The 22,429-nt window shown below is 40.4% G+C and overlaps 1 protein-coding gene across 6 annotated transcripts in view; it reads left to right on the top strand.

The window, feature by feature from the left end:
* Kiaa0825 (KIAA0825 ortholog) overlaps window positions 1–22,429 on the top strand; it is a 433,759-nt gene that overhangs the window by 171,927 nt on the left and 239,403 nt on the right. For 5 of the 6 annotated variants that reach the window (XR_008219664.1, XR_008219665.1, XM_052743698.1 and 2 more), the window contains one exon: window positions 14,764–14,928. Coding sequence is in view for 4 of the 6 variants with exons in the window: in XM_052743698.1 (XP_052599658.1) it covers window positions 14,764–14,928 (165 nt within the window). In the remaining 2 variants the exon portion in view is untranslated. Of the gene's footprint in view, window positions 1–3,264; window positions 4,507–14,763; window positions 14,929–22,429 lie in introns of those variants that run through there. The other variant, XM_052743699.1, reaches the window with a different exon arrangement.

The following is a 22,429-nucleotide window of genomic DNA, read 5'->3' as shown; positions in this document are numbered from 1 at the left end:
CTAGCTGATTCAGATTCAGATATATAAGAAAAAAATGTTTGAAGAAGTAAAAAATTTGCCTTGTTGGGGATTACAAATTGCTCCTGAAAAAAAAAAAATCCCAAGAGGAGATTCTATTAATTACCTATGATATAAGACAGGTTTACAAAAAAGTTCAACCACAGAAAGTATAAATCAGGAGAGATCAATTACAAACTCTTAATGATTTTCAAAAGTTTCTGGAAATATTTACTGTCTACAACCAATAGTCAGGTTAACTACTCAAGAACTAAGTAATTTTTTTCAAACCTTAAGTGATAAGGACTTAAATAGTCCAAGAAAATTATCAGCTGAGGCTCAGAAAGAAATTACAGGATGCACATGTGGATCATTTGGGTCCAAAGCTTGATTATATTCTGGTCATTTTACCTTGTATACTTTCTCCCACAAGAATTCTTATGCACAGAGAAGACAACATCTTAGAATGGATATTTTTACCACATAAAAAGTAAAAAATTAAAGACCCATGTAGAAAATGATCCTCAATTGATTCTGAAAGGAAAATTTAGACTTCATAATTAGCAGAAATGGACCCAACAGAAATTGTGGGGCCTTTTACTAATACTGAAGTTGTCTCATGGGCAGAAAATGAACATTGGCAAAGAGTTTGCAGTATTTTCTTGGGAGAGATTAGCAACAAATATCCCCAAAGCAAAAGACTTCAGTTTATAGAAAGGGCTATTTGTGTCCTTCCTCACATTGTACAGATTATACCAATTTCTGGAGAGCCCCTACATTCTATAGTGATGCAAAAAAAATCAAGAAAGGCAGGTTATAAGTCAGGAAATTTAAGTAAAGTACCTGAATCCCCTTATGATTCTGTTCAAAAGTCAGAATTATATACTGTTCTCATGGTATTATTAGATTTTCCAGAACCTCTTAATATAATTACTGACTCTTAATATACAGAAAGAGTTGTTTTACATATTGAAACCTATGAACTTATTCCAGGTGATTCAGAATTAACCTTGTTATTTATTCAATTACAAGAAGTAATCAGAAATAGAAATTATTCCTTGTATATAACATATATCAGATCCCATACAGGTCTACCAGGCTCTCTAGCACAAGGTAATGATGAAATTGATCAGCTATTTGTAGGAAATGTGCTAGAAACCCCAGAATTTCATAACCAAACACCACATTAATAGCCAAGGTCTGAAGAAAGGTTTTTCTATCACTTGGCAACAAGCCAAGGAAATTATAAGGAAATATCCTCCTTGTTCTTTGTATAACCAAACTCTCCGATATGCAGAAAGTAACTCCAAGATTACTGAAATAAGTGAAACTTGGCAAATGGATGTGTTTCATTTTGTGGAGTTTGAAAAATTAAAATATGTGCATCATACCATAGATACTTACTCAGGATTTCAGTGGGCAACCACTTTGAGTTCTGAAATTGTTGGTTCTGTAATTACACAATTGTTAGAAGTTATAGCTATTATGGGAATACCTATGCAAATTAAGACTGACAATGCTCCATCATATGTCTCTAGTAAAGTGAAACAGGTTTTTTTTTTGTTTGCTTGTTTTTTTGCATATGACAACATAAAGCATATTACAGGTATATCACACAATCCTACAGGACAAGCAGTTTTTTTTGAAAGATCTAATCACACTTTAAAAGAAATGCATAATAAACAGGAAGGGGTAAAAATGATCCCCAAAGATAGATTGCACAATGCTTTATTAACTTTAAACTTTTAAATGCTAGTGAGAAAGGAGTGACAGCTGTGAAGGGACATTGGATAGTAGGAAAAACAGCTAAATTAAATTAGCCTCTATATGTTAAGGATGTGTGGACTTTGGAATGGAGACCAGGATATATGTTATGTTGGAGAAAATATTTTGCTTTTGTTTTCATAGAAGAAAAGCTATGGATACCATCAAAATTGATGAAGATTAAACTCGATCAGGAGAGACCTCTTAATTAGGATAGGCTCAACAGACAGCATGGCCATTCAATCTAAACTAACTTATAAGACTAACAAATGCCTTTCATTTCATCAGCTATAACCTGTCAAAAAGAGAAACTCCCCAAGGTTAGGGTTGGGACAGGGTTTTATTTTTGTCTTTCCGGGAGAATAAAGGCATTCAGCTAAGGAATCTGAAGACCACTGGACAGATGAAACATCTGAAGAAGAAGGGAGAATCATCCAGAGAAAATGTCCCAAGGAAAAGAGTAAATTGGCCTATTGCTATATCACATTTCCAACAGGATAAAATTTTATAAATCTTCCCATATGTTTGTTTCTCCTGTTCTCTACAGACATATAAAGCAAATATTCTTTTATAGTGTCAATTCAATTAAAAATTAAAGCTAAACCCAAGCATGCTTGTTAAAGGAAAATCCAAAACCTCTGTCAGAAGAGCCACCTGATATGGAACAGAAAAAAACCAAAATTAAGGAACTATTCTATTGCCACTAATCTCATAATCTTTTGGTTTTATTTTGACTCTTTAATACTTTTTTAAAAGTATAAATATTGTCTCAAAATTTATAAGAGTTTGAAGATGGATGCCCCAGCAGAGGAACCTTGGGTGACTGTCCAGACACCCAAATATCTCTGTCATTGCTATAGTTTTGGAAATTGTTTGCTTTGCATTTCCTGTTTACTCAGGTAATAGTATATCCTTCTCAGGTCTCTGATGGAATTGAAGACAAGATATAGTTACAGTTTTTCTTGTTACCAAATTCAGAAAAGAAACTCACAAAAGATGTGTAAAGTGCATAAGGTTGAGAGACAAAAAAGCTTAAATTGTTTATCTAGGAAAATGTTTTAAGATCTAAAAAGATAGTTTTGGGTTAGTAATACAAGTTAGGATAGAAAGTGAATTAGGTACAAAATGCTGGACTCGCCGAGATAGGATGAATAATGGAGTATTTTCTCTGAATTTGCCAAATGCAAATGGACTAGACATTGTAAATGTATTCCTTACCTGATAATTGTTCTTACTGTATATAGTTTTACTGTGTTAGAGTCAAAACCTTTTCTTTTTATTTAGATGAAAGGGGGAATGTGGGATATTTTGAATGCACTCTGACACTCCTGAGACTGCCAATAAAGTGACTGGTCTCTTCTCCACTGCTTCTCTGATCATTCAGATTGTTACCCAATGTCTGATTCTTGAGTTTTTATTGACAAAGAATAATTAGATGAACACTTCAGTTTGTGCCCTCCATTCCTTCTGGCTCTTTCACTTTTTCTGCTTCCTCTTCTGCAGAGTCCCCTGAACCCTGAGGGGAGGAATTGGATGGAGACATCCCATTTCTGACTGAGTGTTCCAAGGTCTTTCATTCTCTTCACATTGTCTGGCTCTGAGTCTCTGAATTTGTTCCCATCTACCGCAGATAGACGCTTCTCTGATGATGGCTGAGCAAGACACTTATCTAGGAGAGTCACAGAATGTCATCAGGAGTCATTTTATTGCTCTCTTTCCTTAGAAGAATGGTAGTAGTGTTGGGTTTTCCCATTCGTCCCTGGCCTCTCCAGTCTCAGGGTTCTTGGACACCTAAGCAGTATCAGGAATGGGTTCCATCTCATGGAATGGGCCTCAAATTCAATCGGGTATTCTTTGATTCTTGGGTTGCTCTCACAAGCTCGTGCCGCCACTGTTGCACTAGCGAATCCTGCAGGCAGGTCATCATTTTAGACTGAAGAGTTTGTAACTGGGTTGGTGTCCACCTTTCTCCTTTTGGTAGCAATCAGGGTATGCTCTAGTACTATGAACACTAGTCAACAGGGGTGAAGGCTCTATGTAGGCACCAGCTCAACTTCTCTGCATTCAAAGAGTTATGGTGGTGTTGTCTTCAGCAAGAGGGTCTTACTGTCAGATTGTGTAGAGCAATTAATAGTCTTGGTAATAGCCTGGATTGTTTGGGGTGTTCTCATGCAACCCCTTTGGGCAGCAGTTTGATGAGATGTAACCCTTTGCTGGCACTGGAAACTTCATTTGGTGACAGAGAATGTCCAGTTGGAGATCTTTCTCCCCTGTTATTTGGTGACTTCATGTAGATTTTCTTCATGTTTGTGTTCTGAACTTTCAGACAAGGCGGCTAAATGACATGAATAGTATCTGATAAATTTCAGAGACTTACTTTGATGTAATCATGGAAACTCAAGGGCATCATCCCTTAGAAGAAATGGTCTCCTATTGATAAAGTTTTCCAGATGTAGAATGAAAAATCAGAGCTCACATTTTTCTTACTGTACTGATAACAACTTAGTAAAGAAAAAACAAATGTACTTATGGATAATAAATTAGATTTTTTAAAACAAATCTGCCCTTTATTTTTCAAAACCAATGGCCACCTCTTTGTATGTATGATGCTGTTTAGAAGAGACTTGCAATCTCATGTATAGTTCTTAAAGAAAACAATAGTATGTTTGTTGAACTGCTCAAATACAGATCACTTATTGTAAAAGCTGTTTACTTTATGTGGCATCTTTGGTATTGTCCCATATTGAATTTTCCTGGTTACTCCAAATAGCTTGAAGATGAAGCGGCAAAATTATTGCCAATCAGTTGAGCAACTACCGTATTAAGCTCCTGTAGAATTCTTGTCATTTTCAGTAAGAAATGGCATACTCAGAAAGTTATTAACTATTGTAATGGTGTTTATAAAATAAATTTGTACTAATTTTTATTGAAATTGCATTTGATCATATGCTTATGAAAGCAAAACTTTATTATTAATTAAACAACATAATTCTTGGCTTCTTAAGAGACAGCTTTTCTTCATAAATAATTTCTTTTTGGTTTAACTAATAAAATTTAATTTCAAGTTGGCTCCGGGAAAGTTATACTAAGAATAGATAGATAGATAATCATATGTAAGTATATATACATATGTATACACACAGGTTTTGCATTGTTTCAAATACAATATACTTGGCACAAAACTTTTCTTCATAACCATATAATATAAAGTCAGAAACATCTCAAACTATGAATAGTCTCTTCAGCTTTCAGTTGAAGATGTCTTATTAGAAAACAATCAGTACAACATACGGAGAAATAACTATTTTCGCTCAGGGTCAGAAAATGACGAAGGTTAAAAAGTGAGTAGTAAAATGTGTTGCATAGACTAAATCTTCTAAGAAGTAGAACTGGGTTCTTGCCATAGATGGCACGTTTTCTTGTATAAACTGAAGTATTTTCAAGGAATGACTATGTTGCTAAAACATGATAAGAAAACGAAAGCAGCTTATTTTAATGGCAGGTGGCTTGTGACACTCATTGGATCCATTCCAGTTTCCTGATGAGGTGTTTGTTGGTCTTACATTAGACTATGTTGAATCGAAAGGAAATAAACCTCTCAGCTGTAGATGTTTCAAAAGGCTTATGGTGTTTTGAAAAACAAAATGGCCTTCAAAGGGAGTGGCACTATCAGGAGGTATGGCCTTTTGGAGGAAGTGTGTCACTGCGGGGGTGGGCTTTAAGGTCTCTTTTTCTCAAGCTTGCCTCAGTGCGACAGCCAGTTGACTTCCTGTTGCCTGTAAGATGTAGCACTCTCAGCTCCAGTGCCATGTCTGCCTGCACACTGCCATGCTCCCTTTCATGATCATAATGGACTGGACCTCTGAAACTGTAAACCAGCCACCCTCAATTAAATGTTTTCTTTATAAGAGTTGCCATGGTCATGACGTCTCTTCACAGCAATAGTACACCCTAAGACAGTGCTCTTAATTATAAGACATTACTTTGGATTATTGACTTTCAAAACTCAGGACAATCATTTTGTTGATGACTTTGCTGAAAGCAAGTGGCCTGCAAGGCTGTTACATGTGGCATCAAAAGAACAAAACATTTGGCAATTTCCTAGTTGTCATTTGGGTGGCCTTTCTGGCTAACTGATGTTTGAATGAAGCTTACTTCTAACTAACTTACTAACATGCCTTTCTTTGTTTGATGTCTCCAAAAGAATCCCCAGTGACACTTCTTGGCTTCTGGTGGTATTCCACCATAATGTATCAGTAACCTATCAAATATATAATATTTACCATGCCCCAGAAATTGATTTTAAAGGCCTTAAATGAGTTCTCTCACTGACTCCTCATAATAGCACCGTGTGTTGGCTCACTCCACTTAACAAAGAAGGAAACTGAATCACAGAGAAAACTAAGCTGCTGAGCTAGTAGGCAGCCATACAGTATTGGACCTGTGCATATGGCCTCAGGAGTGTGTGCATCGATTGGCCCTCCAAACCACAGGGGATCTACCAAAGTCATAGAGTGCATAGCAAGTTACAGTGCTGAGGGACTCTAGGGAGCAGTCAGCAACCATAACAGATAATTGTGACAGTGTGATTTACAAAATTACACAATGCCCGAAAATAACCAAAAATGGATCTGGAGAGACTTCTACCTAAAGTTTGGCTGGCACTAGTGATCAACAGGTGACCTAAAATTGATGAATCAGCTCAAATTTTCTTAATATGTAGTATAATTTCCTTATATTCTAGGTAATATCAAACAGTATGGCAGAAGCTAGCTTAGACTTTTGTCATGGTGCACATGTACACACACACACACACACACACACACACACGCACGCGCGCGTGTTCGCACACACACACACACACACACACACACACACACACACACACGTATATATACCATTTCATAGGTTTAATCAGAGCCCCATTTAGGAAATGCCTTAAAGTGAAAATGGGCTCCTTCTCAGTATTTTTAGCTCACCTAACACTGTTGTCTTTGGCTGCATTTACAATAATGACAATTATACTACAGGACTCTGATTAATCAATGTTTTCTTAATTGGATTTGCAACATGTTCTTAGAGCAGTAGGGAGTACCTCTGTGTTTTTATACTAATGTTCTCCAAGGTCCTTTCTGAAAATGACAGTGGATTAGCCTGGAGATGTCAGTGGACTCCAGAGAATCTGTATAGTCTCACAAACAGCTATCATCCAGGCTGGGCTGCATCTACAGAGGTATGGGTGGTGATGCTGGTGAGTGGGTGGCAGTATGATTATATCCATCAAGTTTTGTTGTTAAGGTACAGACACCTGGAACTGAGAATGCTGTTAAGGTTATAGATTCCAATTCATTGGCTTTTAGGTTTGGACAGGTGATGTTGCTCCTGCCAATGGTGTCCCCCAGGTTGTTGAACAGCAAGGCCACTCACTGTGAGGTGCAAAGAGCAGAGACAGTCCACCGTTTTATCTCCATTTCTGTCCAGGTTCAGGCTGCATACCTTGAAGACAGAATGTACCTTAATAATTTTTTATAGAGTGGCTGAAGAGATGGCTAATTGGCTAAAAACATTTGTTGCTCTTGCAGAACACTACAGCAGGTAAAAAAAACACTTGTTCTGAAAGCCTGAGGACTTGATCTCAGGGAAACACAGTAGTGCTGTGGATATCACTCTGTATGATGTGAATGTGTTGCTCTGATTGCTTGATAAATAAAACACTGATTGGCCAGTAGCCAGGCAGGAAGTATAAACAGAGAGGAGAATTCTGGGAAGAGGAAGGCTGAGTCAGGAAACGCCAGCCCACCTTCCAGGGAGCAGCATGTAATGGCACACAAATAAAGCCACAGAAAATGTGGCGACATATAGATTAACAGAAATGGGCTGAGTTTAAATGTAAAAGCTAGTCAGTAGTAAACCTGAGCTAATGGTCAAGCAGTTATAATTAATATAAGCCTCTGTGTGTTTACTTGGGTCTGAGCAACTGTGGACTGGGTGGGACACAGGAAAACTTGCAGTTACACAGTAGAAGAAGATCACCAACTGCCATCATAAAATAGTGTCTTGTAGAAGATGAAGTTTCCCTTCTTTTGGATGTGCCTGGCAAAGTATTTCCTTAGCAGTTGTCATGTAGATAAGAACTAGGTGAAATAAATGTTTTCAAATTCTATTACTACCCCTTAAGAACCTTCACAAATAGTTTGAGACATCAGCAGTATGGCTTTTGCTATGATATTTCACACACAGAGAATCAGATATAATCTTGCTTGACAATGACTGAAATATTTTACATTCTGTCTTTTTAATGGTACTTAAAATGTCTAATATGACTACAGGAACATACATCTTTATTGGTAGTTAATGTACGTCTACATTAATATGTAATGGGATTGGACACCAGACTCCAAGTGATCCTATTATGAGCTTTTGCAGCATATTTCCCCTATGCAACTCAATGTGATTTAACATATCAGTTCATTTATGACCCTTGAATTACTAAGACCATTTTGCAAATGGGGAAACAGATACAGAGAAATTGGATAATTTTTCCACTTGATTTTCAAGTAGTCCTTTTTAAAGGACAGAATATTGTTTTAGGTGAATTAAAAAGATAACACAATAGTTTCAGAGATGAGTCTTTTTAGGAAGAGTGAGTTTCTGGAAATGAGGTACTTGATTTTATAACTGAGTTCTCTATTAGGCTAATATTTAGAGGGCATCAAATAGTATCGGGCATTGTTAGAGGCTGTGAATGCAACTGTCAGCATGAGCACATAGAGATTGCCTTCATACCATTTAGTTTTCGTGGATTTGATTGCTGGTGAAAAGTGGGAAGGACAAACTTTATAAAGTGAATGAATATAGTTATGAGAGAAGTTCAGCTACATTTAGGACATGGGTTACTGCTCTCAGACAGTACAGTGAATAAGGACATGACCCATGGGGTGCATGTTAAATACAATATTATTATTTCAAATCAGGTTCAAATTTTATTTTGTTGTTTTTCATAGTAAACTCTGTTGTGACACTTAACCTATTATCTCCTTAAAGTTATTTTTTATGTGCTATTGACCTCTCCCTGCCATGGCTAGTTTATTGGTCTACTGTTTGGTGTTTCCTTCTAGTGAATGCTGTATGTTCTGTTTTTACATTTTTCATCTAACATCTTTGTCCAGAGTGAGTCTTCCAGCCTCTTTTCTTTGGTGGTGATGTTAGTGTCTTGTTGATTCAGCATCCCTGAACACATGGCACACTCTTTGATAACATTGCTGCCAAATCCCTCATTGAGTCAGCAGGAGCTCTTCACTAACATCTTGTAGAAAGTAAAAGGTATACAGCCTTGGCGAGCAAATGCCAGTGTGCAATGGAGGTGTAAATCTGCATTAGCAATAAAAACAGTCTCCTGGGGCTTGATAGTTCTTTGCCAGACACAAATCTTCTTTTGAAGCACTAACAAGTTAGGTGCTTAAAAGGAGTTTAAAATGGTATCCACAGTGAAATGCCCTCTCTTCAAGTATTATCCAAAAAAAAATGATCTTGTTTAAATGTATAAAATATTGATAAAAGGAATGCAATTTAAAGTAGCATCTTTATTACTGGTCAGGGAATATGACTAAAGCGCAATACTGAAGTGTTGACTCCAGTCCCTCTAATTGCCCCAGCTCCCTACTGATCACTTTCCAAAGCACCTCTTGGTCTGAAAAACAAAGTTGTCTTGCCTTGGCAAAGTCTGTCTTAATTAAAGGAAAAATCATGGTCCAAAGGAAATTCCCCACAGTCAGGCATGCCACAAAAGAAAACAAAACCAAAACAAAACACTGGATTAATTCAAAGGTGCCCAGCTCCTGGCCTGAGACTCCTTCCATAGTGTGGAGAATGAGAAGTGTGGAGCAGCTACCAAGTGGTTGACTGTGGAAGACAATGAGAGACACAGACAAGGAAGATGGTGTCACATTGGAGAATTTCTCTTGAGTAAAGTTATTGATTGCAAATGACAAAGTCAGTGACATCTGTTTGCACAATGATGCTTTAGATGTGTAGAGCTCTTAGATATATAGAGTCACTGATTATTTGATTTCTTTTGTTTTCTTTCCTTTTTGACAAGGATCTTGGTCTGCAGCCCTGGCTGGTTTATCTCTTCATCCATCCTCCTATCTCTGACTCCTGAATTTAGACCTCATCAATTTCTATTTCTTTCACTATTGAAGGCATCATGAAGACATACCTAAAGAATTGTATATTGGATAAGCCAATATCTAACTATATAAATATTATAAATATAATATAAAATCTAGAGGCAGAAGAAAGGAAAAGGGGAAAAAAATAAAGGACTAGACCTGCATTTGGAATGGAAGGAGGAACTACAGGAAGGAGAAGTAATGCCTCCCTTTCCCACTGTAAGATTGATGGCTGAGGCACCTATAAGAAAAGATCAGCCAACTCGAACTTACACATTTGTTTACTATAAATATTGCTGCAGTGGCCCTCAGTAAAGAAGACCAATGAAACAGGGTAGCCTGTGTATTTCTGATATTTTTAGAGATTTTATTCATTTATGTCGGCCTGCATGAGTTCATGTGCACCACCTGCATCCAGGGACCTATAGAGGCCTAAAGAGAAAGTCAGATCCATTAAACTAGAATTATAGGTGGCTGTGAACTGCCATACTCCATGCAAGAACAGTAAGTAGTCTTAACCACTGAGCTATTCCTGCTGCCCAACATGAATATTTCCATGTGTGCACAGTTGTTCAGAGTATGACTAAAGGAAAAGAATGTGATCTAGTAGGAATTAACGTCAGTAACTTAGTAATGCGTGTTTAGATCTCCCCGTGTGCCAGTATCTTCAGAAGTGAGGGCTTTCCTTTCCTTCTGGTACAGAGAGGGACCTCTGCAGTGCTGGCCTCTTGACCTGCTGTAGAGGAAATCAGAATTCTTCTGTTCCCTGCTTCAGGAGAGAAGCTCAGAGATGTGGAGATGACTTCTGTTTTCCCAAATGCCAAGTTGCCATGTTTGGGAGTACTGTGTCCTGAACCTCAAGACTAACTTTACAAGTAGGTGAATTTCAAACAGATGAACAATAAAACAAAAAAAAATGCGAAAACAGTTTAATTATGCTCAACTCTACTTTGTCAAACGTTAGCCAGTTGTCCCTCTGCCGTCAAATGCCATAAAAATAGCATGGGTCCCCTACCCTCCAAAAAAGCAGGTTTTAAAAAAGTGAATCCAAGGTGAGTTCTCCTGAAAGGACTAGGGGAGTATCAGAATGAGAGACCGCACAGGAATACCTCAAGGGTATGAGGGGAAAATCAAAGGAAAGGAAAGCACTGTGACTGGGCACTTGGCCAAGGCCATGTCTTTACTAGGTTCCTGAGACACAACCCTAAACACATCCAGACTGGTACTTCTCCTGCCTGGCCTTATCGGATGGGGAGAGAAACTTCCCATCACTCACACGGAAACTCATGCCATCTTTAGCTCCAGTTCTAGGGTTTCCATGTCCTCTTCTGGCCTCAGCAGGTACCAGGCATGCAAATGGTGCACAGATATTCATACAGGCAAAACATGCATTCACATTAAGTAAAGCAAAAAATTTAAAGAATAATAAAAGAGGGTGTTGCTGTCATTTATATAAGGACAACAGACACAAGCAGGAATGACAGTCACAAACCTTTACACTGCTGTCATGATTTCATGTGTGCACATGAGGACCAAGAAGCTGAAGCCTCTCAAATATGCACCAGTGACCGAAATATTGTAAGAATATTAATTTTGAGAATTTTACACATGAATACTATATTTACATCACTTGGCACCCCTCCTTTTCTTCCAGTGCCCTGCAACTACTTCTCAAATTCAAGACCTTGTTTTCTTTAAATATATACACACATTATACAAACGTGTGTGTGTGTGTGTGTGTGTGTGTGTGTGTGTGTGTGTGTGTGTGTGCGCGTGCACGTGAAGTGTGAAACTAATTAGTCTTATCAATATAAATCAGGAGTCAGATATCGGGGTAATAACCTGAAAGATCAGATCTTAGAGAAAGATCTCAAAGCAGAGGAGCAGCTACCAGTGACATCTTACCTCTCCAGATCCTCTGACCAAAAGGGCTGAGATTCTGTCTCCACCCCGATTTACCACTTCTTCTCTCCACCTCCAGAGTGCTGGGATTAAAGGCATGAGCCACAACCGCTCAACTTCTATGGTTAACCACTGGCTAGCTCTGCCATCTGATCTCCAGGCAAGCTTAATTAGTCAGAACACAAACAAAATATCACACAGTGTGTGTGTGTGTGTGTGTGTGTGTGTGTGTGTGTGTGTGTGTGTGTGTAAAAGTTACTCAGTCCATCTAGTGTTACTCATATGTGCAAGAGTTGACCACTTGAGATTGGATAATTTATCAGGGAGCTAGCTTATCTTGGAAAAAACTGATTCTCTTTCTCAGAAGTCATTGATTGCCTGTAACTTGTCATGTAGGGGTGGGGGCTTGTGAAATTTTCCCCATCCATGTTGGCATGTGACCAGTGTGACAACCGTGCAGGTCTTGTTACCTTATTGTTGAGATTGCATGGGTGCATCTTGCCTGTCAGGACTAGAGGACATTATCTCCCAGAGTAACTGCTGGTCCTCTGCTCTCACAGCCCTTCCACCCTCTTTTCTGTGATTTTCCTGAACCTTGGATGTAAACGTTGTATTCTAGATGTACTAACTGGGGCTGGACACCCCGTCACCTGTTTTGTGTACTGTGACTACTTATGAATCTACATAGTATCTATCCTTGATCTGCTAGGGAAAAGCTTTGATGAGAGTGAGAGCTCCAGTCACCTATGGGTATAAAGGTAACTGTAGAAAGGGGTTTTCCTTGTGTGGTATTGAGTAATGGGAATTTTGTTAGGTAATCTATGCTTTGGGGATGAGTATTAACACCCTATGTGGTATACACACACACACACACACACACACACACACACACACACACACACACACACACACATACACACACACACACACACACAGATACAGCAGAAGCAATTATAGAACTTTGGAAATCCACAAATGGTCAAAATGCAGAGATAACAGTGGGGTGTCCAGCCATCGTTATTACAGCTACAACACAACCTCTCTCTCTCCATCTTTCTCTATATACATAACATATACATATATATTATATATAAACGTGTGTATATATACATGTAGATGTATATATACATATATGAGAACATATTTTTTAAATGACATAACTTCTATTAAATTTGTTCTTTGATAACTCCATGCATGTAGAAATGTACAAAGTGCGTTCTGATTGCCCTCACCCTACCCTGTCTTACCTGTCAATCCCTCCTCCCCTCTACATGTTCTTTTCCTGCATCTGTGTCTTTGTTTTGTGACCCACCCAGACTCCTGTGTGACCATGGATTTAGGTCTGTTCATGAACCTGGTAGGCTCATCACTGGGTTCCCAATTGAAAGCAATGACTTCCTCTACCCCAGAATCTGTCGGTAGCCCGTAGTTTAGTAGGGAGGGGTATGGCCCTGTGTAACCCTACTGGCAATGACTGGTTGACAAGCCCAATCTTATACAGGCCCCATGTAGGTGGCAGTAGTTGATGTGAGATCATTATTTAATGACTTTGCCGTGCACTGAAGATAGCATTTTACAGTACTTTACAGGACAACAACAGAAAATGAATCCTTTTGGGTTGAACAGATGCTTGAGAATTGGAAAATAATTTCAGGGGAAGAAAGCAGTCTTATTTCTGATTTTCACTGTAGCAGATTAATTTTTAGTAACATATTTTCCCCAAATGGCCACCCAAAGCAACTTCCAGCCTACTCTACCAGCATATCAAATGTGGTCAAAAGACCACCACTCACAATTATTACAGCAAACTTCTTTAGGAAGGTTCCTGTTGGTTACCTGCCCGTCTATGAACTGATCAGAGTTGATGAGTGGTGTCAGGCCTAATCTGCCAGGCCTTGGCTGCATGCCCACCCCAGGTAACTGGAGTCAGCTTCCCTCAAACAAACAGTGTCCTTTGCGTAGAAGACAAAGAAGGTGGATATGGACAGCAGTGACTAGTTAAATAAAAATTAATTTGGTTGAAAGTGATATTATAAAGAAAAACTAGCATGTGCTATTTGCATAAAATCTATGGCATTGCTTTTTAATTTCCAGATAAGAGTGGACTCTTAAATGCAAACCAAGAAATAAAATTATAAAATAAAAGTGATAAGCCTACAAATGAATGAGTGTAAGGAAATATACTCTTTTCCAATGACCCTAGATTATATTAATTGAAGATATTAAAAATATTAGGAGACATGAGTTGATACTATCTTTAAGTCAATACATATTTTTGTTTATTATGACTTAGCTGTATATTATATAAGAAAAATAAGGATTATTTCTCAGTTCCATGTACCATATTAGTTCAGTGATGCCTGGTCCTCTGATTAGGGATCTTTAAAGGAAGCCATAATGGAGGCAGAGGAAGGGTGACAAGGTCAATTAAAATGACTCATAAGGTTTAATCAAGGAACTAATTGAAAAGTTGTTTCATTCTGAAATGATGGTGTCAATACATTTAGGAAACACTCACAATTTGTTTTTCACAATTGATTACATGATTCAAAGAACAAGTGAATTTTTTATGGTACACTTTTAGTTTTCTAAGTTATCTAGATTTTTAAAATATGTCTTGAATGTACATAATTTTTAAATGAGAAATATAGACAAAAATATTTCCTTAAGGGAAAAAAGAATTATGACATATAGGAAAATTGGCCTCACCTCCTGAAATGATGCCATTATGGTCCTTCTCACAGATGTCTTTTCAATAGCTACCCACAGATACATCTGAAACTGTGAAGTTGAATGATTGTAGCCCTCAGAGACTGTGGAGTTTCTGAAGTGCAAATAGCAGACAGGTGTGTGCCCTAGGACAGTGCTGGAGGAAGCGATGAGAATGTGGTCACAGCCCCTGATTCCCCACATTTTCACTCTTTTCCAGAACAAGCTACTGGCACCGAAGAGGACCAGCGGGGAGGCTGCAGTGTGGTGGAAGCCATCTTTAAAGTTCTGTCCCACTGTCACTTGTCCCCACAAACATTTGGAAATGTTTTCCTGAGCTACATGGAAGAAGAACAGCTCTGGGACTCTTTGTACAACATTCCAGGTATGGGAAACTTGCCATTGAGAAGACAAGTGCCTTGTTAATACTTCCATTGTCTTTGTATGTGTTTTCAAAGTTTGATAGATTCCAGTTCTTCTGACTCTTTTGTATAAGTTTCCATGCATCTTTTTATTCTAAGGGTTTCTGTTCAGAACCATGAACCACTTATCTCCTGTCAAATGTGATGTACTTGGAACAAGGTGGAGAGAGGTCAAGGGAAAATTATTGAATGTATGTTCTCTTCTGATTTTAAGGAAATTTCCTGTCATAACACTTCGATTTGTATTTATTATACATTATGTTATGCTGTTTAACATATAAGATATTAGTAAGATATGACAAATATTTTCTCATACTTTGGTCCATGTATTCTATAAAATAATTGTCCTAACTTGGCATAAGCTAGAGGCATTTGGGGAGAGGGACCCACAGTTGAGAAAATTCCTCCTGTAGGCAAGTTTGTAGGGCTTTTTCTTTCTTTCTTTTTAATTTAAAATAGATTTTTGTGCAGTATATTCTAAGTCACAGTTTCCCCACCCCATCCCTTCACAGAGCCTCCCCATTGCCCCACCCTTACAACTCCACGCCTTCTTTCTCTCTTTAGAAAACAAACAGGTAAAAACAAACAAACCAGAACAGAACAAAACAGACAGAGAAAAGGAAAACAAGAACAAGGAAAGAGCATGAGAAGCACATGTATACACTGAGACACACTCCTGCACACACACACACAAAATGCACATGTGTGCACACACAGGAAACCCATAAAAACACAAGATCAGAAACCATAATATATAAGCGAAATATCTGTAGGGTGAAAGATAATGCTTGGACAAACCATAACAAGACAAAATATCTCCCCAAATACTATTGAGTTTGTTACGAGTTGGCCATGGTTTGAGTTGAGTGTGGTTTGTTTACCTGAAGAAACTCCACTGGAGAACACTAAGTTTTCCTTTGCAAGCAGTTGTCAATTGGAGATAACTTCTGGGTTAGGGATGGAGATCTGTCCGCTCCCCCAGTTAGCACTGTGTCCCCATCTGCCCCAGAAGCATGCAGAGCCTGCGCATGCTGCCACTTTCTCTGCGTTCATCCGTGCGTCAGTCCTGTAGTGTCAGGAAGACACTGTTTCCTTGGTGTCTTCCATCACCACCGGCTCCTCCAGTCTTTTTCCTCAGTCCTGAGGGGAGGGTTTTGATGAAGATGTACCATTTAGGACTGGGTGTTTCAAGGTTTGTCACCCTCAGAATATTTTCTCGTTGTGGGTCTCTGTATTTATTCCCTTCTACTGCAGGTGGAAGCTACTCTAATGATGGCTAAGCAAGACACTGATCTATGAGTACAGCAGAGTGTCGTTATATGGCTGCACATCTTTAGCAGAGCAATAGTTTCTAGGCCATGGCCTATCCAGTCCCAGGTCTATGACCACCTGAGCATTGCCAGGTTTGGGTTCCATCGCATGGGGTAAGCCTTAAATAGTAGGGCATTCTCTTGATTTATGATTGGTGTAGGAGCGCCCAGTGCATGGTGCCACCTGAGGGCAAGTATGCCTGGGTTGTGTAAGAGAGCAGGCTGAGCAAGATGAAGAAAAAGCCAGTACGCATGCTCCTCCACAGTTCCTGCTTCAGCTCTTGACTCTAGGTTCCTACCATGCTTGAGTAACTGTCTTGACTTTCTCAGGACAGAATAGTACCTGGAAGTGTAAGATGTAATAGCCAGAATCTGGAAACAACCTAGATGCCCTTCAACTGAAGAATGGATAAATAAAATGTGGTACATATACACAATGGAATACTACTCAGCAGAGAAAAACAATGACATCATGAGGTTTGCAGGCAAATGGATGGATCTAGAAAAAATCATCCTGAGTGAGGTAACCCAGACTCAGAAAGACAAACATGGTATCCTCATCGGAGGATACTAGATGTAAAACAAAGATGACTAGACTGCTACTCACAACTCCAGGGAGGCTACCTAGAAAACAGGACCCCAAGAAAGACACAGGGATCACCCAATGACAGAGAAATGGATGAGATCTACATGAACAACATGGACATGAGTGGGGGTAATGAAGGGCAAGGGTCGAGGGAAAGAGAGCTTAGGGGAGCGGGAGATCCCAACTGGATCAAGAACAGAGAGGGAGAACAAGGAATAGGAGACCATGGTAAATGAAGACCACATGAGAATAGGAAGAAGCAGAGTGCTAGAGAGGCCCACAGAAATCCACAAAGATACCCCCACAATAGACTACTGGCAATGGTCGAGAGACAGCCCGACTGACCTACTCTGGTGATGGGATGGCCAAATACCCTAATTGTCATGCTAGAAACCCCATCCAATGACTGAGGGAACCGGATGCAGAGATACACGGCCAGTCCCCAGGTGGAGCTCCAGGAGTCCAATTGGTGAGAAAGAGGAGGGTTTGTATGAGCGAGAATTGTTGAGACCAAGATTGGAAAAAGCACAGGGACAAATAGCCAAACGAATGGAAACACATGAACTATGAACCAATGGCTGAGGGGCCCCCAACTGGATCAGGCCCTCTGAATGGGTGAGACAGTTGATTAGCTTGATCTGTTTGGGAGGCACCCAGGCAGGACCGGGTCCTGTACTCAGTGCATGAGTTGGCTGTTTGAAACCTGGGACTTATACAGGGACACTTTGCTTAGCCTGGGAGGAGGGGACTGGACCTGCCTGGACTGAATCTACCAGGTTGAACTCAATCCTCAGGGGAGTTCTTGCCCTGGAGGAGATGGGAATGGGGGGTGGACTGGGGGGAAGGTGGAGGGGGCAGGAGGGGGAAGAACAAGGGAATCCGTGACTGATATGTAAAATTAAATTAAATTATAAAATAAATAAAGTTTAAAAAAAAAAGAAAGAAATACTTGCTTCCCCAAGCTGCTTTTGGTCATGGTGATTTATTACAGCAATAGAAAGCTAACTAGGAAACTAATAGACAAATAGACTATCAGTCATCTTTCTTTAGATAATGGGCATTTATTATTATGAAAGTAATGCTTTTGTCTTCAAAGTTAGCATGCCTTCTCATTCCTTTGTTAAAAATATGGTTTTTTTTAAAAATTACTACTGTGTATTTGTGTTTGTGTGTTCTTATGTGTGTGTGCACGCATATATGCCATTGTGTGTATGCATATATGCTACAGCATGTGTGTATATGTGTATGTGTGTATGTTTGTGTGCATGCATATGTGCCACAGTGTGTGTGTACATGCCTATATGCCACAGTGTATATGTGTGTGTTGTGTGTGTGCATATATGCCAGTGTGTGTGTGTGTGTGTGTGTGTGTGTGTGTGTGTGTGTGTGTGTATGTGTGTGTGTTTCTGCATATATGCCACAGTGTGTGTCTGTCGGTCGGAGAACATCTTTGAGGGTGGATTCCTTCACTATTTTAAGACAGGCTTTTCCTTGTTTTCTTCTACAGTGCCATACACTGCAGCCTATTTCCCTCTCAGGCTTCCAGGTGATTCCTCCGTGTCTCTGCCTCTCTTCTCACATGTAAATGTTGGAATTCCAGACATGCGCTGCCATGCTATGATTTCATGTAGGTTCTGAGCATTGAAGAAACAAACTCTTCGCTGTCAGGCTTCCATGGTTAGCATTTTCACCTTGGGATGACAATAACGTGCTTTTCCACGTGTGTCCTGCCTTCCTGCAGCAAAGCAGGATGTTACAGTCGGGATGCTGTAATCTGAGGTGTTCACAGCACGCTCACCTTCAGACCAGGCAAAGACTTGCACATTGTTTCATCCTTAGTATCCCACCTTTAAACACCCATATTTAATGTCTCTGGGAGAAAGGGGGAAGAACTTGGAGGCAGTTGTCATTGTCCTTTCCCTCCACTGCTCTTTACATCAGTTACGTTTTTTGCTCAGCCTGTGTGCTTTCTTACACTCTGCTTTGGTATTATTGTCACTATTTCTCAGGCTCTAGGTGGAATGGCTGACCGGCTCAGAGTCATGGTGTTCCTGATCTTCCTGGACGTTCTGACTGTTCCACATATCACTTTAATCTCACTTTACTGTTCTGAAGTTAGTAGTTTTCATTTTCCCTGGTCATTATCATTCTGACATTGATCTAGATAACTTCATATAATGGTTTCAAAAAACAGAATCTATTTATGTGAAGATTCTGTGACAATTATCCTTTTTTAAGTCTTGTCTCTTAGTTTCCCTGCATTCTCTCACTGCTTTCTTTTTCCCCAGAAGACAGGCGGATTTCTTAGTACAGCACTAATGTAGGACTGCTCTATTTAGAATTTGGTCATTAAGGAACAGAAATTAAACAACCCTTAAACTCACCACCCTGCTGCTTTAGCGCTTTTTGAATTCTCTCAAAAGATTGTAATCAGTTAGCCTTAGACTTCAAACACTCCTTCTTCTTCAAGTGTTAAGTCCTTGAACCATTCTTCATGACATGAAACTGTACTGACATGGAGTGATAAGGTCGACTGTAGTGGGTAGCCATTCCAGCTTTGATCTGGAAGTTCCAACCCCCATTGAGACTTCGGCAACTGTCATGCCTACAAGGCGGGGAGAAAGGAGGCGCCTGGGGACCTGAGATCTGGATCGGCGGGCTCTCTCTCTGTTGCGGGACCCTGGACTGGAGAGGTGTACCAAGCAGAGCTCCAGAGAACACCGCTGGACTGCGATACACCTTCCCCAGACTCCGCGACCTACCTATCCCTTAATTTGTAAGTTACGCCATTAAATAAATCTCCTTTTATCTACGTGGAGTGGCCTTAATAATTTCACCAATATCTGGCGCCCAACGTGGGGCTCGAACCCACGATAACAGTCGACTTAATGTGCTGGTTCAAAAGGGAACAAGTGACCGTGTGCTTTGCTTTGCATGTGTGTGTTCATTACACACACATTTGCGGAGCTCATAGCTCATACCCTTGTCATTTCGCTCCCCAAAATTTCAGAAGTTTTTCTGTGCTTCTGTTGCTAATCGTGGTTATTTATGACACGATAAAAAGATAATATTCAAGTTCATGACAAAAGTGATCTTGTTTTCTATGTCTTCTGTTTAACTTGAAAATATAACACATTAGAAGTTAATATATCCATTTTCTTCAGGGATCTGCCTCTCAGAGGTCGCCTCTCTCCAGTAACTGGTCCTACACCCATGTAAATACAGGCATCACTAAGTGGACTCAGTGAGATTTTTTTTTTAAAAAAAGAGCATGAAGTTGGCAGAGAAAAGTGGTGGTGGAAGGGACAGAGGGAGAATTCAAGGGAGGGAGTTGGGAGCAGACTTGATGAAAACGTATTATATACATGTATGATATTCTCAGATAATAGAAAAGGAAACACAGCTGAAACATAACATGACCTTGCTTTTGCCTTAGCCAATCCTGGGTCCCTACTTGCACAGACACCTGATGCTATATTGGTTTTTGAGTATCTAGCTACTACTGGGGCCATACAGATTTGGGTGGCCCATGCCACCACTTGGGGCCATGGTGACATCCAGACCCCAACTGTGAACAAGGGCCATGTCTGGATCCATGACCCTACTGCAGTCAGGGTCTGCATTGATGCCCATGGCTCCTGTTACCATTGAAGGCCAAAGTTTTGCCCAGGGTTCGGGCTATTACCTGGGAACATATTGGTGTTCAAGGCCCATGCTGCCACTGGGTGACCTGTAATGGCAGTTAGGGCCATGATGACATCTGGGCTGCCAACGACCCTGTTTGGGTTCATGGTCCTACAGCCTGTGTTGATGTTCATGGCCTGTGTTCCCACCAAAGGCCAAATGGATGTCCAGGTCTGGGCCACCACCTTTCCCATGTTTGTAGCCAATGGCCATGCCACTGCTGGGTCCATACAGACTTGAGTGACATGCACTGCCACCCTAGGACATGGTATCATATGGGCCTGAGCTGCACCTAGGGCCTTGTCTGAGTCCGTGACTCTGCTGCAACCTAGGTCTGTGTTGATGTCTGTGGCTCCTGTTACCACCAAAGACAGTGAGGATAGGGCTGCACACAGTTGACTCCACCCCTCAGGGGATGCAGCACTCAGGAGAGTAGGCCTTGCTCCTCACCCGGGCAGCACAGTAGGTCTGACCCTGTTGATGGAGGTGAAAGAGAGCCGGCACTAAGGGCATGAGAACAGGAGAGCTGACCCCACCCTCCCCCTCATATGCCATGTGGTAGCATGGGTGAGGGAAAGATGCCCTCTCCCCTGCCCCCTTGCCTCTTGCCACCTATGGCAGGCAGGAGAGCTAGCCCCAGGATCATGAGAGTGGGAAAGCTGGTCCTGCCCCTCACCAACTGCAGCACTCAGTACAACTGCCCTGGTGGTGTGGGTGCTTGTGAGCCAGACCTGAAGGCCTGAGAGCAGTAGAACTAACTCTGCTCTTTGCTGCCTGCTGCACTGGGTGGGCTAGCTGAGACAGTGCTGGAGCGCTTGCTTGGGTGGTGACAATGAGGGAATGATGTAGGCTGACCAGCCCAGCCACCACCCAGGCCTAGGACCCACCCCAACATCCACCCCATCTGTGAACTGCTAGAGTATGTTAAGGGGCTGGACATGCAGATCCAAAGCTACAGGGTCTCCATGACACAGAACAACAGGATATCCAAGAGGGGTCCCAGAGAGGACCCAGTGTCAGTATTACAGCAGAAGCCAGAGATCTCGGACCAGACCAATGACTCATTGCAATGAACACTTGCAAGTAAACATGTACGGACTAAAGGGTCCACTGTGTGACCCACTGGGCCACACTAGAGCTTCCACACCAAGAGTTTTTGTGTTTTGTTTGTTTTGCTTTTTGTTTGTTTATTGTTTGGATTTTGGTTTGTCTTTTAAATTTTGTTTTATTGGGAAGAGGGGTTGCAAAGACAGAGGGTAGATACAGATAGACAAGGAGATGAATGGGATCAGGAAGTATGATATGAAATCCACAAAGAATCAATAAAAAGTTAATAAATAAATAAATGTTCATGCATAGGTTTTTGTGTGAATGTATGTCTTCATAACTTTTACCATATATATTGGAATGGAATTTATGGGCGATAAAGTAAACTTATGCTTAATTATTGAGGAACTGCCATAGTATTCCAAAGTAACTACCTTGTTTTATATTTCTGCAAGATGGATGTGGGGGTTCTAATTTCTCCACATCCTTGATAACTCCTCATTATTTCTTGACTTTCTGATTATAGTCACTCAGGTATATTTGAATGGATTTCATTTTATTAAAAATTTTTAATGCCATATTCTTTATTGTGTAGGTGTGTGTGTGTGTACCATGGAGTGGAGGTCAGAGGATAACTTCGTGGAGTCGGTTGTCTCCCTCTATCTTTCTGGGTTCAAACTCAAGACTCTCCTTGTCTGGTATGGCTAGCACCTTTATTCAGTGAGCCATTGTGCTGGCACGTTTATTTTAGTTAAAATTTGCAGTGCTGGTACTCAAACCAAGAAGGTATGGTGTGTGAGGCAGGCTTCCACTGAGTACTGGGATCAGAGATGTGCA

The sequence above is a fragment of the Peromyscus californicus genome, unplaced genomic scaffold (genome assembly GCF_007827085.1).
Source record: "Peromyscus californicus insignis strain IS unplaced genomic scaffold, ASM782708v3 Scaffold_18__1_contigs__length_77618521, whole genome shotgun sequence".
Taxonomy (NCBI): domain Eukaryota; kingdom Metazoa; phylum Chordata; class Mammalia; order Rodentia; family Cricetidae; genus Peromyscus; species Peromyscus californicus.
The sequence above is the reverse complement of the archived record's forward strand: the minus strand, read 5'-3'. Positions and strand labels throughout refer to the sequence as shown.